Source organism: Micropterus dolomieu, linkage group LG12 (genome assembly GCF_021292245.1).
Source record: "Micropterus dolomieu isolate WLL.071019.BEF.003 ecotype Adirondacks linkage group LG12, ASM2129224v1, whole genome shotgun sequence".
NCBI classification, from domain to species: Eukaryota; Metazoa; Chordata; class Actinopteri; order Centrarchiformes; family Centrarchidae; genus Micropterus; species Micropterus dolomieu.
The window spans coordinates 12,297,304-12,315,474 of record NC_060161.1 but is presented as its reverse complement, the minus strand read 5'-3'; the positions used below and the strand labels follow the sequence as shown (position 1 = coordinate 12,315,474).

Sequence of the window (18,171 nt, the reverse complement as noted above, 5' to 3'; positions counted from 1 at the left end):
GCATACTTGTCAGTAAGAAAATGTGATTAAATAGCCTCTTACCAAACCACTTACCAAAGCCTCTAACCAAACCACTCTTCCCTAAACCATATTATCACTAATGAAATATTAATGAAATTCACAGTCTCTTTCCTGAGGACCTGCCTGGAAACCTTACAAGGACTCCTGTTTGAACCTCAGCCACAGTTTGAAAACCAGTAAGCTCTCGTTGGGCAGAGTTGAGGGCTGAGGGGGTTAACAGTGACACACACCCTCCCCTCCCCAAGGATGTAATTAGAGCAGAGAGCAGGTGGCCAGGCTGGCCTGACTGACGGACAACAACAGTCCAAACTGACTAAACCAAAACTTACACTGAGGAGTTCCATTGAGCTGCACTGGAAAAGAGAAGAAGTAAAACAGACTATCTAGAAAGTGGATAAATCGACCTGTGGGGATCTGTTTTGGTTTCGGGGGGTCGCCATGAAAAGCCTAGAACTGTTCCTGCTGGCATGTTGCTTATGCAGCCTGAGCACATTGGGAGGTAAGGCATAAGCTGATGCAAAACGCCCACATAAGCTGTAGTAATTATGAAATACTGCTAACATGGTTACTACACTAACATCACATGCCACATGCCAACAAAGAATTACCTAAAGTTCACTAGAACCCACCAGTGAATATCATATTAACAATGGAAGAAAGAAATATTATAGGAATAGTATTGTGTCTCTGGGACTCAGTGGAAGTTCTTATAGGAATATTAATGGTACACAATAGTGCTATTTCAGTTGGAGAAGTTGTGGACATTGACAAACATAATCAATGGTGCTTGACAACACAGGTCTGGCCCATGTAAACTGAATTTCTGAAAGGATAATAAATGAAACTTTAGTTTAATTATGCTTACTGCTCTCTAGTAGTCACATTGCTTTAGTGTTCATGAATATGGCAAGCCATATGTTAACATTTCTTTTTTATTAGTTACTAGTAACTATTCCCGTTTTACTAGTAATAATTGATTAGATACTAGTACTTAACTTTTAATTACTAGTCTCTGATTGCACATTTTCCCACTGAAATCAATGGGTCTCAGTTCAGATATAACCTATTAATTAGTTACTAGTAACTTTTCGAGTAGTTACTAGTAACCATTTCCATTTTACTAGTGTCTATTTAGATACAAGTGCTTATTTTTTAGTTACTAGTAACTATTCCATTCTTACTAGTAACAATTCATATGTTACTATCATTAATGAATGCCTAATAACCCAAGAACATTTACTGGTAAGAATACAATGGTCACATAATGTTTTAGGTATGACAACATATTGAAATAAATAATTGGTATAATTAGATTTTTTCTAGACCTGAATCACTAGATGAACAGTCAGGGGATCACTAATGTTATTAAAAACAATTCTCTAGGGATCTTAAATATCTGCAGCAAATTTCATGGCAATGCTTCTAATAGACATTCTGTACAAACCTGTATGGCCACCCAATGAATTGTTGTTGAGATATATCAGTCTTATCGGACCAAAGTGGTGGCCAATCAGCAAACAGACACTCCCATCCCTAAAGCCAAACCTCTAGTGTGGCTATGAAATTCATATAAAATTAAAACAATGCCATTAAGTACAATAAAAACATACACCACAGATACAAATGTGAATAGAAATGACATAGGCATTTTATCAAATAGTTTTTTAGCATTCTGTCATACTGTCGACTAGGCTGCGATAATAGAAAGGGCTCCAAAACCAGGTAACAAGTTGGTGTCTGTAATTTTTGCATGGAAACCATCTCTGTTGTGTTTAACAATGTGTAGCTCTCTCTGAGTTGAAATCTTGTACTATACTTAAACTACTTATAATTGCATCAACTAAACAATGTAGCATATTCATGGTAATATTGAAAGAAGGGGGTGAAGGAAAACATGGAAGGAAAGAAACAAAGGTATGGTAAAATAGGAAACTTATTGTGGACAGCAGTAGCAAATTTAACTAAATATAATCAGATACACCATAAACAATCATTGTCACTTGATAGCCATAATTTTTGTTGTCTTCAGGCAATGGATTTGATAACCGACTACTGGTTTCTGGACATGAACAGTGCACACAAACCACTGACCCAACCAGTCATGTTTAGTGATTCACTTGTGTTTAGTAAGGATTTTAAGTGCCTTTTCAAGTATGAGGACTGATACATTTGTCTTATGTCCTTTATCAAAGTGACCTCAGAAGAGCTAAAACTTACAAATGACGAGTCAGATTTGCCTCTTTACTTTATCGCCATTAGTTAAACTTGTTTTAACATCCTCCACATGCTCAGCACTAGCCATCAACATGGTCTTACCTCATCTGATCTCACTGGTCTTGATTGTAGTCTGACTTATTTACCACATCCCAGTCTCGCCCATCAGCAGGCATGCTTCCCCGTGCCTAGCTAATGGGGGTGCCTTGCTGGGTGATCGTTGTCATTTATTCTTGTCAGGTCAGATCCTGCCGGGGCCACAGCTATGCCAGACGTGATGAATGCTGCGTCACCAGAGCTGTTGATTATAAATGCTTCCGACCTTCCAACACTGAGGAGGAAATGGGTGGAAATAATGTGCGAAAATGCAACAGAATGTAAACGTTTGGGTTTTGGTAGGTTCACAATGTTACAGGCCTGTTACTGGGTAACAACAGTCTACAGGCAATAAACATGCATATATAGAGTTATTTGTAATACTATTATTACTATTTTGTCAGTTTTTATATAGCTTTCACATGGTCTATGAGTTGCAGTAGTGTTAAATGTGATCGAACGTATCCTATATGTGGCTATGATCAAAGATTCTCGCTTTATAAAGAATACAAAACAAATTCTACCCAAATTAATCTTGTTACCAAGTCACTGAAATCTCTCCCTTTGCAGTTAGTGTGAGCGGGTGGTGGGATCAGAAAGTGGGACTCGTAGGTGGGTCTGGGAAGGATCTGGAAGATGTTCCATAGTTCCAAAATTAGCTACAACTAGTCAAGTTAGGTTCATTGGGTCTGATATTTGAATGCTCAACACACCTTCCCTGCCAGTCAGTTAGTTTCACTCCTACTTGTCACCATTGTGATGGGTTTTGCACAGAGCAGCCAGCAGAAACTTTAGGACAAAATGTCTGGGTTTATTTTATCAGTTTTAAGCTGTGAGAGAAAAAACTAATGGACAGAATGGATAGAATTTGGTTCACAATGGTAATTAGAAAGATTGTTGTTTGCAGATGTGTTGTGAACACATATCCAGCTGCCACCAATGATTTTGCAATTATTAATAAATGATTGATGCAGTTGCAGCCTAATTATGCTGAGATTTTTTCCTGGAGGTTGAATTAAAACGATTACCTGCAATGGGTTTCTCATAATCCATACGTAACGAAATCAAGAGGACTGATGACAGCTGGAAACATGAAGTTGGGGAGGCTGTGGCTTAGAGGTAGAGTGGGTCATCCACTAATCACTGTCGGAGGCTCAGTCCCCGGCCCTTGGGCAAGATGCTGAACCCCATATGGCTCCAGATGGTTAGTGTGTGTGTGTGTGTGTGTGTGTGTGTGTGTGTGTGAATGTATTAGTTTCTGATGAGCAGCTGACTTCAATGGTAGCCACTGCCATCAGTTAATAAATGTGTGTGAATGGGTGAATCTTGACTAGTGGTGTGAAACACTTTGACAGGTCGGAAGACTAGAAAGGAACTTTACAAGAATAGTCCATTTACCATCACCAAAACTCAACCAGTCATATAAGCCTTCTATCTATCTGTCATACAGGTGCATCTGATGCGGAGAACGTTCTGATGAAGAAACTCTTTGCCAACTACAACCTTAAAGTGCGGCCAGCAGCCAGTCCTGAAGAGAAGGTGGTGGTTCGAGTGGGTATGGTCCTCACCTCCTTCGTTGGACTGGTGAGGACAATCATTTACATACATACTGTATGTGCATAACCAGAATATAACAAAACAGAGACCGAAGTATAAGAGATGAAAAATCAGAGGCCTGTGTACCCATGATTTCCACCATCTCAACAGCAAAGTTGATAGAAGTGCTGTTTCCTTATAGGATATCTGAAAATCCTTGTGTTACACAGAGTTCAAGGCGCTATACAAGAAATTTCAGAAATCAGAAAAAGAAATAAAGCCTAATTCAGCTTTGGAAAACTGGATACTTTCATATGGTAGATTAGGGCTGAAGTGCTATTAACATTTCTCATTTGAATAACACTGGCATGAATCATTGAATAGATTATCCAATAACACTAGGCCCACATCAAAAATGCCACTACAAGAACTGTCAGAAATTGTCCTAGACATTGTCACCCTACAGTCTAAATGTCAAAGAGAGTACTCAGGCCAATGCAAAATATTTTAGACTAATGAGGTGATGGTGTTGTTATACTGTATGCTTTTAGGCTTACTATACCTTAAAAAGGCTTCCAAACTGAAAATTGCAGAATAAGTATATTAGTTGATGTGACCAATCATTGTTTTGTGATACAGTCAGTACATGAAATCACCTAGGATGCCTGTATCACATTTTACTCCGCTTTAATACTGTAACTTATCCACAAAAAACTCTTGAGGTTCTTCTGCCTCAATAAAAGCTTTGCCTCTGACAAATGCATATTTAAAAATCCAATCTGATTTCCACAGACTGTGGTTTTATGCGCAGTGGTTTCTCCCCATGCTGAGGACCACTGTATTCCTATGGACAAGACATAAAAAAAAAAAAAAAAATATATATATATATATATATATATATATATATATATATATATATATATATATATAACAAAAAATGTGGCAAAAAGTGTAGTTTTAATTTGGAACTGTGACTTTATCTGACAGTCATCTGGTTCTGAATTCAAAGCTTAATGGCCTGCTGCGTCAAATGGCACAAAGAGTCATCCTATTGATGTGAAGTACTGCGGGGAAATAGTGTTTTAGCAGCATGCACTGACTAAGCTTCTGAGTGACTGCTTAAAAATGGAACAATAATACACACACTCACACACCAGGTCACTTTATCTGTTCCTTAATTTCCCCTTGGCTCTATTCTCTGTAGCAACAGTACAAACACACTGAAACGCATATCGACGCAGTGTGACATTTACACACACATTTACTGCGAGGACACTCCTTACACCTCCACTCAAGGTCAGTCTCACTCTGGAGAGGAAGTCACATGGGGCTTTTAAGTTGTGGAGTGGAACGATCTTGAGTACTGACCCACTTGGATGCTCATTCCCCGCCTGCCCAGAACTAGTCAGCTGGTTAAAAGCAGTGTTATTATAAACCATCCCCCAGAGGGACATGCTGAGGCGAATCCAAACAGTTACAGGAAATATCAGTAAGTGATAGGCCAGTGATGAGATAGTTATGTGTGTGTTTGTGTGACAGGGTGAGAGAGAGACGGTTTAAGTCAACCTCCCTTCACCCCACCCCCCTCCCTCCAGCTGTCTCCCTGACATTCCTCCCAGCGTTTTAAATAGCAGGCCCGGCTCAGGGAAGCTCCACCTTCCCCCTGGATAGACAATCACATGCACACGTTCATAGACCCACACTTGCTCGGGCACACTCAAATACTATTTAAACATCTTTACTAAAGCCTTCATCACTACATCAATCTCTGTCATGGAATAAGCTGGTGCGTGTCCATTGCTGTCAAACCAGCCAGTATCTCAAATGACTGTTTTGTTTTTGGAGCTACTATCAACAAGCCGAGGCTGTATTTCCAGCATGCTGCCCTATCTCTTGATATAATATTTATTTGTAACTCTCCTAACAAACAATACAGTATGGGATGATCATAGAAGCCCAACAGCAGCACTGAAACTATGCTTGATGGTAACAAAATGTTAGTTCCTAAACAACTACAGGGTACATTTGTGTTTTTATTGGAACAATAAGATGTCCAGGGAACAAAGTATTGTTAGGAATATACTATATGCCTGTAGCCCAATATTATTGGGTATGTTGCGAAGTAGGCCTACTTACAGTATGGGGTACAACATAGTACAGTAGGCTTCAGAAGCCCGAGGTAGTTCAGGTCTATGTGGATTGACACCATTTTAAGGTAGGGTGCTGTTCATTGTTGTCATGGAGAACAGGAAGTAGAAAAGCTTTTTATGATCAGATTTCTATAGCAAATACAGTGTGTCTGTCTAACAGCCAAGGAAACTGTAGACGATTGATTTCATGTCCTGTCACAGTGTAATGATCACAAACAGTAAAGGACATGAACACTACAGTGATTGAAAAATATCAGAGTTATGGGAAATTTAGTAATTTTCAAACTCAGCACATTAGCATGCCAAAATACAGGCAAATATCTGACAAAAAACAAAAAAGTGTTTCTTAACACTTAAAATTCTTACTCTATGGTTTCTCTTTAAGTTTCTCCCAAATGCTTGTCTCTCAAGTTAACTTAAAAGAGCATTGCCCAAGTTAACCCAACTTTCGCGGTTGTTTTAGTTTTGATGTCAGAGCACAGCATCCTTCTACAGCAAAGCAAAATTGACATCTTTTAATCCAGCTAATGCATTGTCCCTGGATTAAGTCCAAATTCTAAAACAGAACCTTTCAAATAACCCCGCAACATATTAGCCAAAACGCCATATGGGGTGATGTTTTTAGACGGCTATTTTAAGGGACATTCCATTTTTTTAAACCTGGATGTGAAGCTCCTCTCAGACATGTACCATTTTATGTTAATCTGATGGCAATATAACATGTCGGTTCCATGTCTGGATTAGTATCCTGGTCACTTTTACATAAAAGTCATAACGGCGATCTTATTAGGTCAGACCGAAGAATTCCACGTTCAAATGGTAGTATTGTAGAGCTGAATTGAATTCCATCAGATTAACATATGGGCTTCAGCAGGACAAGTTGAGCCACAGAGAGAAATGTGGATCTTGTTCGGACATCTAAAACCACTGTAATGTATGTATTATCACAGTCTTTTATGCACAAAATCAGTCTAATTGTCATGGGAAATGGCTGAGTGCAGTCAGGGAGCTGAGGTGTGGACCCAAATGCAGACTCAGGCGAGGAGGATGCAGTTCAAACGAAAGATTTATTTACACAAAAAGGCATGCTTGCGCTGTTAGCTTAGCAGCAATAGTCCAAACAGAAAATACTCCAAACCAAACCAAGGCAGCAGAATTCACTCTGTCATAATGTTAAATGATGAAATTGAAATTGCAAAAACGTATCACTAGAGCAGTGTCACAATAGAGGGCGAGCGCACACCACACTCACAACTCAAACAAGCGTTTCAAATTGTAAGAAAAAGTTGAATGTGTTGAAATCACCACCAGCACTGCCATGTTCTGAATGTGTGTGTGTATTATCATTAGGAGAGGCAACAGTAACACGTACATGTTTTTATGTTTTTGTTCCAGAATATGAAAAATGAAGAAATGAGCACAGTTGTTGTCATGAATCTGGTAAGTGTGTTTTGTGTGTCAGCACTTCTCACGGCATCTCATGTAGGATTTTTTATTTGCGGTGTGCTTGCTGCACTGAGGCTGAAAATTGGTGTTGGGTTTAGAAATTTTGGGCATAAATTTCAAGGCTTTCCAACAAACAATGAATGATCCAGCAGTTTGTTTGGGGAACCCCTGTACGCGTTAACGTTTTCATTAACACAGTAACTTCTTGCTATTTCACATTATCTTGACCAATGCAACCAGTGACTGCAGTTCCACTGAAAATAAGTCTATCAACATACAGCTCAGTGTCAATACACTACATAAAAAACAAAGCCAGAACACTAGGAGTAGTAAATGCAAAATAAATATTTATGCAAATGTTGCATTTTGTTATGCAAGGACAAATGCACAGGGAAACAATCCCCATGGAATCTAATTACAGCAGTGGAAACATGAAGAAATACACTGATGAAATGACATATTTGTCACATTTGTGAATGCAAGGTTTCCCTCTTTTGTCATTCTTAGTTTCCCTCTTGTCCCTGCCCCTTTTTTTTATGTACTTGTGTGTAATTCCCACATTTCTGCATACATAATCACAACACAGGAATGGACCGATCATCGGTTGTCATGGAAACCCAAGGAGAATGATGGGATAGAGGTGTTGCGGATCCCCTCTGGGAAGGTTTGGCTGCCTGACATTGTCCTCATCAATAAGTAAGCACGAGCACTGCACTTACATTGGCATGAATTAATCAGCACCAAAGAGTTGAGAGGAGAGGACACTTTTCTGTTTTTTTAGATTTTAGTTTTTGTCTAGGGTTTTATTTTGTAGGCTCTAAGGGGCATTTTGTTTTTACCCGTCTGTACATATAAAACCATGGACACAAAAAAAAAAACTTTTTTCCTTCCACTGACACAGAGTGGATAAAGATCCGCCATTGTACAGCTAGCTCCAGCCATATGTGTTAGTTTTATTAACTTATACGTAAGCTCCTTACACCTCCATTCAATATCAAAATTATAATACTTTTTCGTTTACTCATTTGGCAGACGCTTTTATCCAAAGCGACTTACACTTGATGAACAACATACAAGCATCAACAAAGCATCAAAGACAGTACAAGAACTACAACTGACAATACATACTAGTAAAAACAGCAATAAATACTAGTAAGCGCTAATAGCACATATCATATCAGTGGGGTAAATACCTAGGGAAGAGTTAACAAAAAGTGCAATCAATACAGGATAACTGTAAGGGGATAGAAGAAGAAGAGCACAGGAAGTGCGTGTTAGATGTTAGAAGTTAGACGTATTATAAGAGAAAGTGTTCTCTGAAAAGATGAGTTTTCAAGAGCTTCTTGAAGTTAGAGAGGGACGCCCCTGCTCTGATGGCGTGTGGTAGCTCGTTCCACCATTGTGGTGTCACAGATGAGAATAGCCGGGACTGGGATTGCTTTGTGTGAAGGGATGGCAGAGCCAGGCGGCGTTCGTTGGAGGAGCGTAGTGGCCGAGAAGGAACGTAAGTTTGTATTATGGAGTTTAGGTAGATGGGTGCAGACCCAGTAGTCACTCTGTATGCAAGTATTAGTGACTTGAATTTGATTCTGGAGGCAACGGGGAGCCAGTGGAGGTCACTGAGTAATGGAGTGACATGTGTCCTTTTGGGCTGATCAAAAACCAGATGCGCTGCTGCGTTCTCAACCATTTGTCTGTGCAGCAGGATAAGGAATGCCACAATTTTGGGCATTACACTATTTAAGAAATACAGTATTCATAGCCATCTTTACATTCACAAGTGGCTCACTTACTTCACTGGCCACTCGTGAGCCTTGAGTGAGGCTCTATGCTTGTGCACACAGTTGACACTGGTACACTAACTGGAATGGCAGCAGATTGCTTGTGGCCTGATGGAGCCAAAACACCATACAGCTGCACCCAGGGGACATTAGGTTAAAGACCCAGCACAGGTATAGCACAGAACAGTACCAATGTAATGGAAAAATGTAGATAATTAGAACAGTGAGTATAGTGTATTTTTCTCACACACATACACACCTCCATTAACACAGCTGTTAACATCCCCACTACTCCAATCATCAACACTTTATAGGCAATTAAACAGCATGGATCCCCAAAAACTAAGATGATGGCTACGCTCAGCCACTTCAGCCCAGGAAGCACTCACTTGGAACTGCGCACATACACACAGATATGTACACACATACACACAAATGCAAAAGCCCTTCTCTGTGTGTGTGTGTGTGTGTGTGTGTGTGTGTGTGTGTGTATGTGTGTTATCACTGCTGGTCATTTCAGCAGCAACACCTTTGCAGGGACAGCGTTTAGCAGGGTCCGCTTTGCTTTAAGGACACAAGCTTAAATTACCAGAGCCATAAAAACTAAACACTGCACCCTGACAGACGGCTTAATCTGTGTCTAATTGACTTGATTTCTTTGTTGTGTATAGTGTTATGAGCTTAATGGCCAAAACAGCTCTAAACATCCAACATTAGTGCTGCACTTAGAAGTGTCCTGTGAAATGTGTTGAGTTCCTCCATTTCATGCATGCCAATTAAAATGTTTTAGTGGGGTCTTGCAGCGTGGGACTGCAGCCAAATGTCGATGTACTCTGCAGCTGTGGTGATAGACTGGAAGGAGCAGTGAGACTGCAATAATAAGACATACGAGATATAGCTACTCAGGTGTTACTCACTCTGACCAGATCCTATCTCTCTCTCTATAGGTAATGTTGTGCTTTATTGTAAAGGACAAAGAAACAGGAAGGTTGAGTGAGAGGAAGTGGAAGTTATGTGATATGTGTAGCTGAGTCAGCAGCATAAGCTAATATATCTAATATCTGTTAATAAAGGCTTAGCGTCTAATGTAGTGTAAAATGGAGACTACTTTGCCTCATCGTAAAGTTGTACTGCCCTGATTTTTTAACTGAACCCACCCAATTATCTCTGTAAAAGCAAAGACACTGAAGGAGCTTACCAGTAAATCTGACACCTGACGGACGACAAAATAGGGTTATTTTTTAAATTGTTCTTCAAAATGACCAGTACCTGGCAATACTTTCAGAAGAATTACATGTCAGTGCCTTCCAAAAAATGTGGCAAACAACCATCACCAAATAAATTCATATGCTTCCCAAATTCAGGATACACAACAAATATAGTAAGACAAAGACAGTAGAAAAGGTCAAAAATGTCAAAATTCAACTCTGTTTGAAGGCCAATGAATAGAGGTGGGTCTTTAGCAAGGACTTCAAAATGTCAGCAGTCTGAGCCGTTCTTATTTGAACAGGTAAAATATTCCACAGATTAGGAGCAGCTACTGAAAAGGCTCGGCCACCTTTATTTTTTAACCGGGATCGGGGGACATCAAGGAGCATCTGATTGGATGACCTCAGTGCTTTGACAGGAGTGTGAACACGTAAAAGTTCTAGTAAATAAGAAGGTGCCAAGCCATTTAAAATTGTAAAAACAAGCAATTCAGTTATTTCAAGGTCTCTCAGGAAGTTAAGCAAGGACTGAAATGAGGCTTTGTCATTGGATTTTACATGCAAATAGATTTGTGTACCATCTGCAAAGCAATGAAAGGAAATATTCCATCCATCCATCCATCCATCCATCCATCCATCGTCAACCGCTTATCCTGTGTACAGGGTCTGGCTGGAGCCAATCCCAGCTGACATAGGGCAAAGGGCGGGGTACACCCTGCACAGGTCGCCAGTCCATCGCAGGGGAAAGGAAATATTGTTCTTTTGAAAATGGACCCCAACTGGTCAAAAAGTTCCCATAAAGAGTTCCCATAAGTTCATCTTTGTTCATCTCTCCTTATCGAGAGCCTTTTCCAGCATGGACTTGGTGGAAGGTAGTAATACTCCATGAGCAGGTCAAACACTGTAATTATTTTATACCTGAAATCTGCAGGGGTTTGTTATGTGGGGAGAAATTGCAGGCAACAACAAGGGACATCATGCAAACTCTGAACAGAAAGAACCGCAACCTCAGACGTTTTTGCTGCAAGGTGACGGGTCCAATATGTACTGGGTGGCGCTGACATACAGTAACCCTCCACTAACATGTCTTTCAGTCAGTTATTTGCAGAGTCTGTGCTACGGTATTGTCAGATTTAAACAGTAAGACAGTGATTTACAACTATTAAAAAAATTTGTATGAGTAAATGTAAAGAAGTAAAAAAAAAAAAGCTTTAACAGAGCGAAAGGATTGTATAAACTCTGTTAAGATGTTTCAAGCGATCTTCTACTGACAGTAACATACAGGTATAAGAAAATAAAACAACGTTTTGAATTCAATCTCTGTTTGCAGTAATGATGGGGTGTTTGATGTGGCCCTGCACGTCCATGTTCAGGCTTACAGTAATGGCAAAGTAACCTGGACTCCCCCTGCACTCTACTGCAGCTCTTGTGGAGTTAAGGTGAACATCAACACACACACATACACAAACATAAAGTATTACGCTTTCCATTCATTTCCTTCTAAACTTGCTCATGCTCATCTCCCTCTTGTAACACCCTCTTGTTTGGGTCCAGGTGACATATTTCCCATTTGACTGGCAGAACTGCACCATGCAGTTCCGCTCCTACACATATGACTCGACAGAGATCGACATCCAGTATACACTGGACTCGAAAGGCAAAGAGATCAGGGAGATCCAACTGGACGAATCATACAGTGGTGAGAATTTGGCGGGGAACACATGAAAGGATGGATGGAAGGATGGGAATAAGTTTTTTTTTTAGAAAGGAAGGGAAAGTCTGATGGCAAAGAACACAATTTATAAATGAATAAATATGTGAAACGTTCATTAGATTGCAACGCCATGTTTAAGCAGTTTCAGTTTAGTTTAGAGGAAGATGTAGTTTGCACATCTCATCTCATTTAGCATTTTATGCTTGCTTTTGCTTGATATTTGAACCATAGTCACATCAGTGGTTTTATGTGTTTCCACTTTTGCTTGTTGTTTGTGCGGTAAAATCCATCATTTTGCTGATCTGAAATCTCAAAATGTAATTGTTTCTCCAGAGGGGGGCGAGTGGCAGATCAGACACAAGCCGAGCAGGAAGAACGTGAATGATGATCTGTATGAGGACATGACCTTCTACCTGATCATCGAGAGGAAGCCTCTGTACTACGTCTTGAACATCATCATCCCCTGCATCCTCATCACCATCATCGCCATCTTTAACTTCTACCTGCCTCCTGATGCAGGTACACCAACAATACACAATAATACATATAAAGCAGTTCACTTTGAGCTAAAGGTAAAGATGGTCAGTTGCATTCACTTTCCACCTTGATGTAGCCTTAGTTAGGATTACACTGCCTTATCGTTGCTCTTTAAAACTCCTAATACCATTTCCTAATTGTGTTGTGTTGTGTTGTCCGTTTAAATTGGGTAATCACACATTTGTCCAATTACAGGCACAAAGGGATTCAATTTCAGATTAGATAGCTGTTTCCCATGGAGCACAGCTGAATCAATAACCTTGAAATTAAAATTGTAGAAATCACCCTGCAACAACTGAGAGCAATCAGATTAAGACTTCAAACTCTGTTCACAACACTCACATTGTTCAAACATGATTTCTGTAATAGACTTGTTTACATGGATTCACTGGGTTATCATTTTGCAGGTGTTCACCACTGAGCTGCCGCATGTTGTTTGCTTTGCACAGTAAATAAATAGTTAACATAATCAGATGAACATATTCATGGTACTTTTGGTAGTCACAGTGCTGCCTAAATTTCATGCACATAACACATCATGATTGTCTCTCGTTGATCTGGGAGGGGGTTACATAAAACTAGATGACAAATATGAGGATTGTAATACACTAGCTTAAGTTGAACCTCAGGGAGAACCTAACCTAAGCCTGGCCTGGTTACGGCTTTATTTTACAAACAAAGGATATCAGCTCACAAAGATGAAGGCAATATCTTCATTTTCAATGCTTTCATGTTCTTAGCAGTCTGCATCAAAGAGGGGTATGGTGACCTAACTAAACCTAACAAAAATAGTAACCTAATCCTGGCTAAAAAATACAAGCACAGTGAACTAGTGAACTAGTGTTGTAGTACTCAAGACCAGTATTGGTCTCGAGACCGGTCTTCAGACCACTTTTTGATGGTCTTGGTTTGTCTCGGTCTCGACCGCATTTGGACTCGGCCCTGTCTGGGTCTCGCACATTGGGGATTCGGGATTTTAACCAGTCATGACGATAACTTTGGGAATATTAATAAATTGCTTTTGCATTGTCTGATTTATTTGTTAACATCCTAACTTTGTTTGGATGTAAAACTTATTGCTTCACATGCAACCAGTAACACAGATTAAACGTGTTGTTCCCGTTAACGACTGTCACCCCTCTCTGCGATGGTAAGCGTGGAAAAGGAGTGTTGAATAAAGATGCTTACATTGATTTCAGCTCTAAGTGTTTGTATGTGTGTGTTTTAATTGGAATGTGAATCTTTCAGATCAATCTGAGAAGTACCTATGATCTCGTTCCACATTTTATTGTGTGTCGTGTAATGTGGGGAACTGGTCTTGGTCTCGACTTGGTCTCAGCCCCTAAAAGTCTTGGTCTCGATCTCGATAAACTCTGGTCTTGGTCTTGACTTGGTCTCGGTTTGGGTGGTCTTGACTACAACACTACAATGAACTATACACTTAGATATTAACAGCACAAAAATGAGGAGGAAAGAGAACTTAATGAATTGGCCCAGAGATTTAAAAAATAATATTAATAATATTTACATTTTAAATAATTAAAGATACATAATCCTGGTCCTGAACAAATAGATTTACATTTACATTTACTCATTTAGCGGACGGTTTTATTCAAAGGGACTTACAATTGCTATATATATCAGAGGTCGCACGCCTCTCACAATGAATCCTGTGATGGTCAAAATGTAGCAGATAATGACCCATTAGTGCAAATCCCTAGACCTTATATGTTGTCAGATGCTCTGTTGTCAGCTGCAGGTACCCAGATTCACCACACAGTTGCACTAGGGGAGGAGATGGGCCTAAAATTGAGGCCCACAAAGCTGGAAGCTCCACATTCACCTATGGGGGGATCTAACCGTGACAATAACACCACACATAATAACAACATATAAAAATAGCACACGAGACTCTCCGAGAAAGATGTGGTTGTCATTGTTTTTCTTCAGTTGAGCCTTTTCGTTGTGGAGTGGGAATCTAGATTCTGGCATTGCATCCGATACAGCGGACATAGAATTCCTACACCGATTGGGAATTGTTTCTGGGATTTTTACTGACATGAGAAGTTTACATTCTACTAGTTTTAAAGCTGATTTTAATATTATTGACACATTCTCTTAATTTCTGCTCCATACTAAGCACTTGAAATAAATAAAAACATTTAAATAAAAATTATTAAACATTTTTTTTCTGAAACAACATGTATATCATCATATGGGAAGATAGATATAAGATCAAAAGGAAAAAGAGAGATAGAATGTGGGGAAACCATCTTTTTACGGACTTTTTGTTGGCTTTTCAAACATTTTTTCCAGGCAGGTGGAGTAGCTCTGGGGGAATTTGGACACACGTTCTTAGCATTGCTAAAATCTTTGCTATGGCCCTGAAGGTGGAATGTATGTGCATACAGGTTTCTCCTTTTCTTGCTCTAGTATTTTTTTATCTTTCACCCTCTGCTTGTGTGACTCCCACAAGGTCTGTGCACCTGCACAATCTGCAGACATCTAGTGTAACCCTCCCACCAGACACAGGGACAAGTCAAGGACATTACAGTGGTAATTCGTGAAAGATTTTCAACAACATTTTTTCTGTAAATAAATATTTCATTGCACTGTACTTCTGTGCACTACAGAAATGTTGACCTTTGAGGTGATGCAGTGTGATGAAGTAAAATGTCTGTGGTTTGACAGCTGCTCACCGTGGGAGCAAGCACTGCCCTAATGCACATCAATTTCATTACCCAGCAACTCTAACCAATATTAGGTAAACACAGTTTGTGACCACTGAATACACCTGGGAGGTCATGCTCTATTGGCAAAACAGCTTCACTTTGAATGGGAGATGAATTTTTCATTAGAGTCATTACTGGTGAATTGCATGGATCAGCTGCTGCTAAAATAGTAGATATACCTCAGCTGAAGGAGGAACAAACCTTGTCCTGATAAAACTAGATAAAATATAACACAGACCAGGAATACACTGTAATTGTTACATTCCTCAACAAAAGTAATTATCAAACACCAACTTCAATGAAAATGAAATGATACAAAAGTAGAATCAGTGTGAAAACAGATTAGCCATTGGTGGTAAACTGCATGGTGCTCCTATGGCTACATAAGATCTTCTCCACACTTTTAGGTACGTTGTAAACATTTTTTTCTCCTACCAGGCGAGAAGATGGGGCTGTCCATCAACGTGTTGCTCACCCTCACTGTGTTCCTGCTGCTGCTGGCTGATAAGATCCCGGAGACTTCACTGGGTGTCCCCATCATTGTCAACTACATCATGTTCACCATGATCCTGGTCACGTTTTCTGTCATTCTCAGTGTGGTCGTCCTCAACCTGCACCACCGCTCACCCAACACCCACCTGATGCCCATGTGGGTGCGCAAGGTGAGGTCCCTGCCTCCATCTTTAGCCATGGGCTAAAGTGTGAAATATCACCTAGTCTGGTTACGGCTTTACTTTACAAATCAAACTTGAGGACGAACAAATGAAATAGTTTGACATGATTCTACATATTTAACTGAATTGATGTTTTTATGTTCCTGGGCTCTGCAAAAATAGCACAAAGTTAGGCTTTAGCAGGATACCAGCTCACAAAGATGAAGGCAAAATCTTCAATTTCAATGCTTTCATTTTCTTAGCAGTCTGCATCAAAGAGGGGTATGGTGAGTGATGTCAAAGTGATGTCATCAGAAAACCAGTCTTTCTTAGCATGTCGTCTGAGAAGGACGCAGGGGACGGACCGGGGAAGATTAGGATGCAACGCAATAAATATTTATTCCTTCATGTGATCTGCTCACATATGAAACAAATACATATCAAAATCAAATCACGTGACATATTAATTAGAAAGTAAGTTTCTGAGACTTTGGTACATCCCTCCTTTCCACTAAGAGAGCATAAACTCTTCGTAGTAAACATAAAATCTTTGATTATGTAGTTTTATATTTATTTAACTACAAGGCTGGTCAATAACTAATTAATATATTAATTTAAAAAAATGGATAAAATCAAGGTAATCCAACTAATTATACCAAATGAGTAAAATCCAATGCAAATGCTTTACAACCACGTACACATTGTATTACCTTGTGGGCACCTGTTAATGAGCACAAATCATGATAATGTGCACGGGATGAAAATGAATTCACTGACACATAAATTAATACATTGACGCTCAACATCCATTATGCGACCAAGCAACGCCTCCATGCAGTAAATTGTGGCCTTGAAATATGTAATGACTGTAATGATAATTTTTGTGATATTTAGTGAAGGGGGCAACAGTAGTTTAGTTTCAGGCAGACTATTGGATTAAGTCGACACAGTCCTCAACACCCTGAACGTCATGTTATACCATTAACCTCCATCACTGGCTGTTGCACTAACTGTACATTATGTAAAACTAATTACAGGACTGAGCAGCAGCGCTTTACTTTGCTCCAAGTTCTGTTACGCTTTCAGGAAACATTTGCCTTAGAAAGGCTCACACACAGGTTATTTGTATGGTTTTAAGGAACTAAGCTGCTTGCTACTGGATTGATGGGAGAAAACAACACTATAGGTTCTGCTTCATTTTCACTTCTGCTCTTCAGACGATCAGATGGTCATGGAATGTGAAAAGGAAAGATTTGTGGATAGAACATTAATTGTGGGAAATTAGATGTTAAGGTATGAAAATATCTTAACTGAGCTGCACCAATCAATATTTATAGAGCACCAATCAATATTTATAGAGCAGTGGATCAATGACGATGAGGAATGTTAAAGGGGTCCCTTCCAGGAATGAACTCACAGAGAATTATGATAAGTTTGCAGTTCCCCTCAGCTGTGGAGAATAATTATGATTACTTATGATAGAAACATCATCAACTTCAGGAGAAGGAAGTGCAGGGATAGGATTAAGTTCAATGGATCACTGCCCATGACATCTCGCGTCCAGGCAACCAGACTAGCCAGACCAAATGTCACCACAAGTTGTGAGATTTAACCAGGAAAAGAGGAAAGAGATAAGAGCTAATCCAACCTGGGCCTACGGCTAAACCACTTCCTAGCCTCCTCCTGGCTAATGTTCGGTCGCAGGAAAATAAAATGGATGAAATAAGAATCAGGCTAACTCAGCATTGGGAAATTAGAGACTACTGCGCACTCATCTTTACTAAGTAAAGCAATACAGAAATCAATGAGAACTGTTGTTGGAAATTAGGGTGTAAATGGCATCAATAGTTAAATGAAATAATAATGACTTCGGCATGGTGGTGCAGTGGTTACCACTGTGGGTGTTCCGGCTTCCTCCCACCGTCCAAAGACATGCAGACTAGGTTAATTGGTGACCCTAAATTGTCCTTAGGTGTGAGTGTGAGCGTGAGTGGTTGTTCGTCTATGTGTGGCCCTGCGATGGACTGGCGACCTGTCCAGGGTGTACCCCGCCTTGCGCCCGATGTCAGCTGGGATTGGCTCC

General features: G+C 39.9%; 1 protein-coding gene across 1 annotated transcript in view; it reads left to right on the top strand.

Annotated features, from left to right (window-relative positions):
• Positions 1-459: 459 nt before the first annotated feature.
• The window catches only part of chrnb1 (cholinergic receptor, nicotinic, beta 1 (muscle)), a 25,110-nt gene continuing 7,398 nt past the window's right edge, over positions 460-18,171 (top strand). Inside the window, exons 1-8 of the mRNA XM_046065040.1 lie at positions 460-520; positions 3,782-3,915; positions 7,413-7,457; positions 8,050-8,159; positions 11,783-11,891; positions 12,007-12,151; positions 12,500-12,685; positions 15,874-16,097. Coding sequence (XP_045920996.1) covers positions 460-520; positions 3,782-3,915; positions 7,413-7,457; positions 8,050-8,159; positions 11,783-11,891; positions 12,007-12,151; positions 12,500-12,685; positions 15,874-16,097 — 1,014 coding nt within the window. The remainder of the gene's footprint in view (positions 521-3,781; positions 3,916-7,412; positions 7,458-8,049; positions 8,160-11,782; positions 11,892-12,006; positions 12,152-12,499; positions 12,686-15,873; positions 16,098-18,171) is intronic.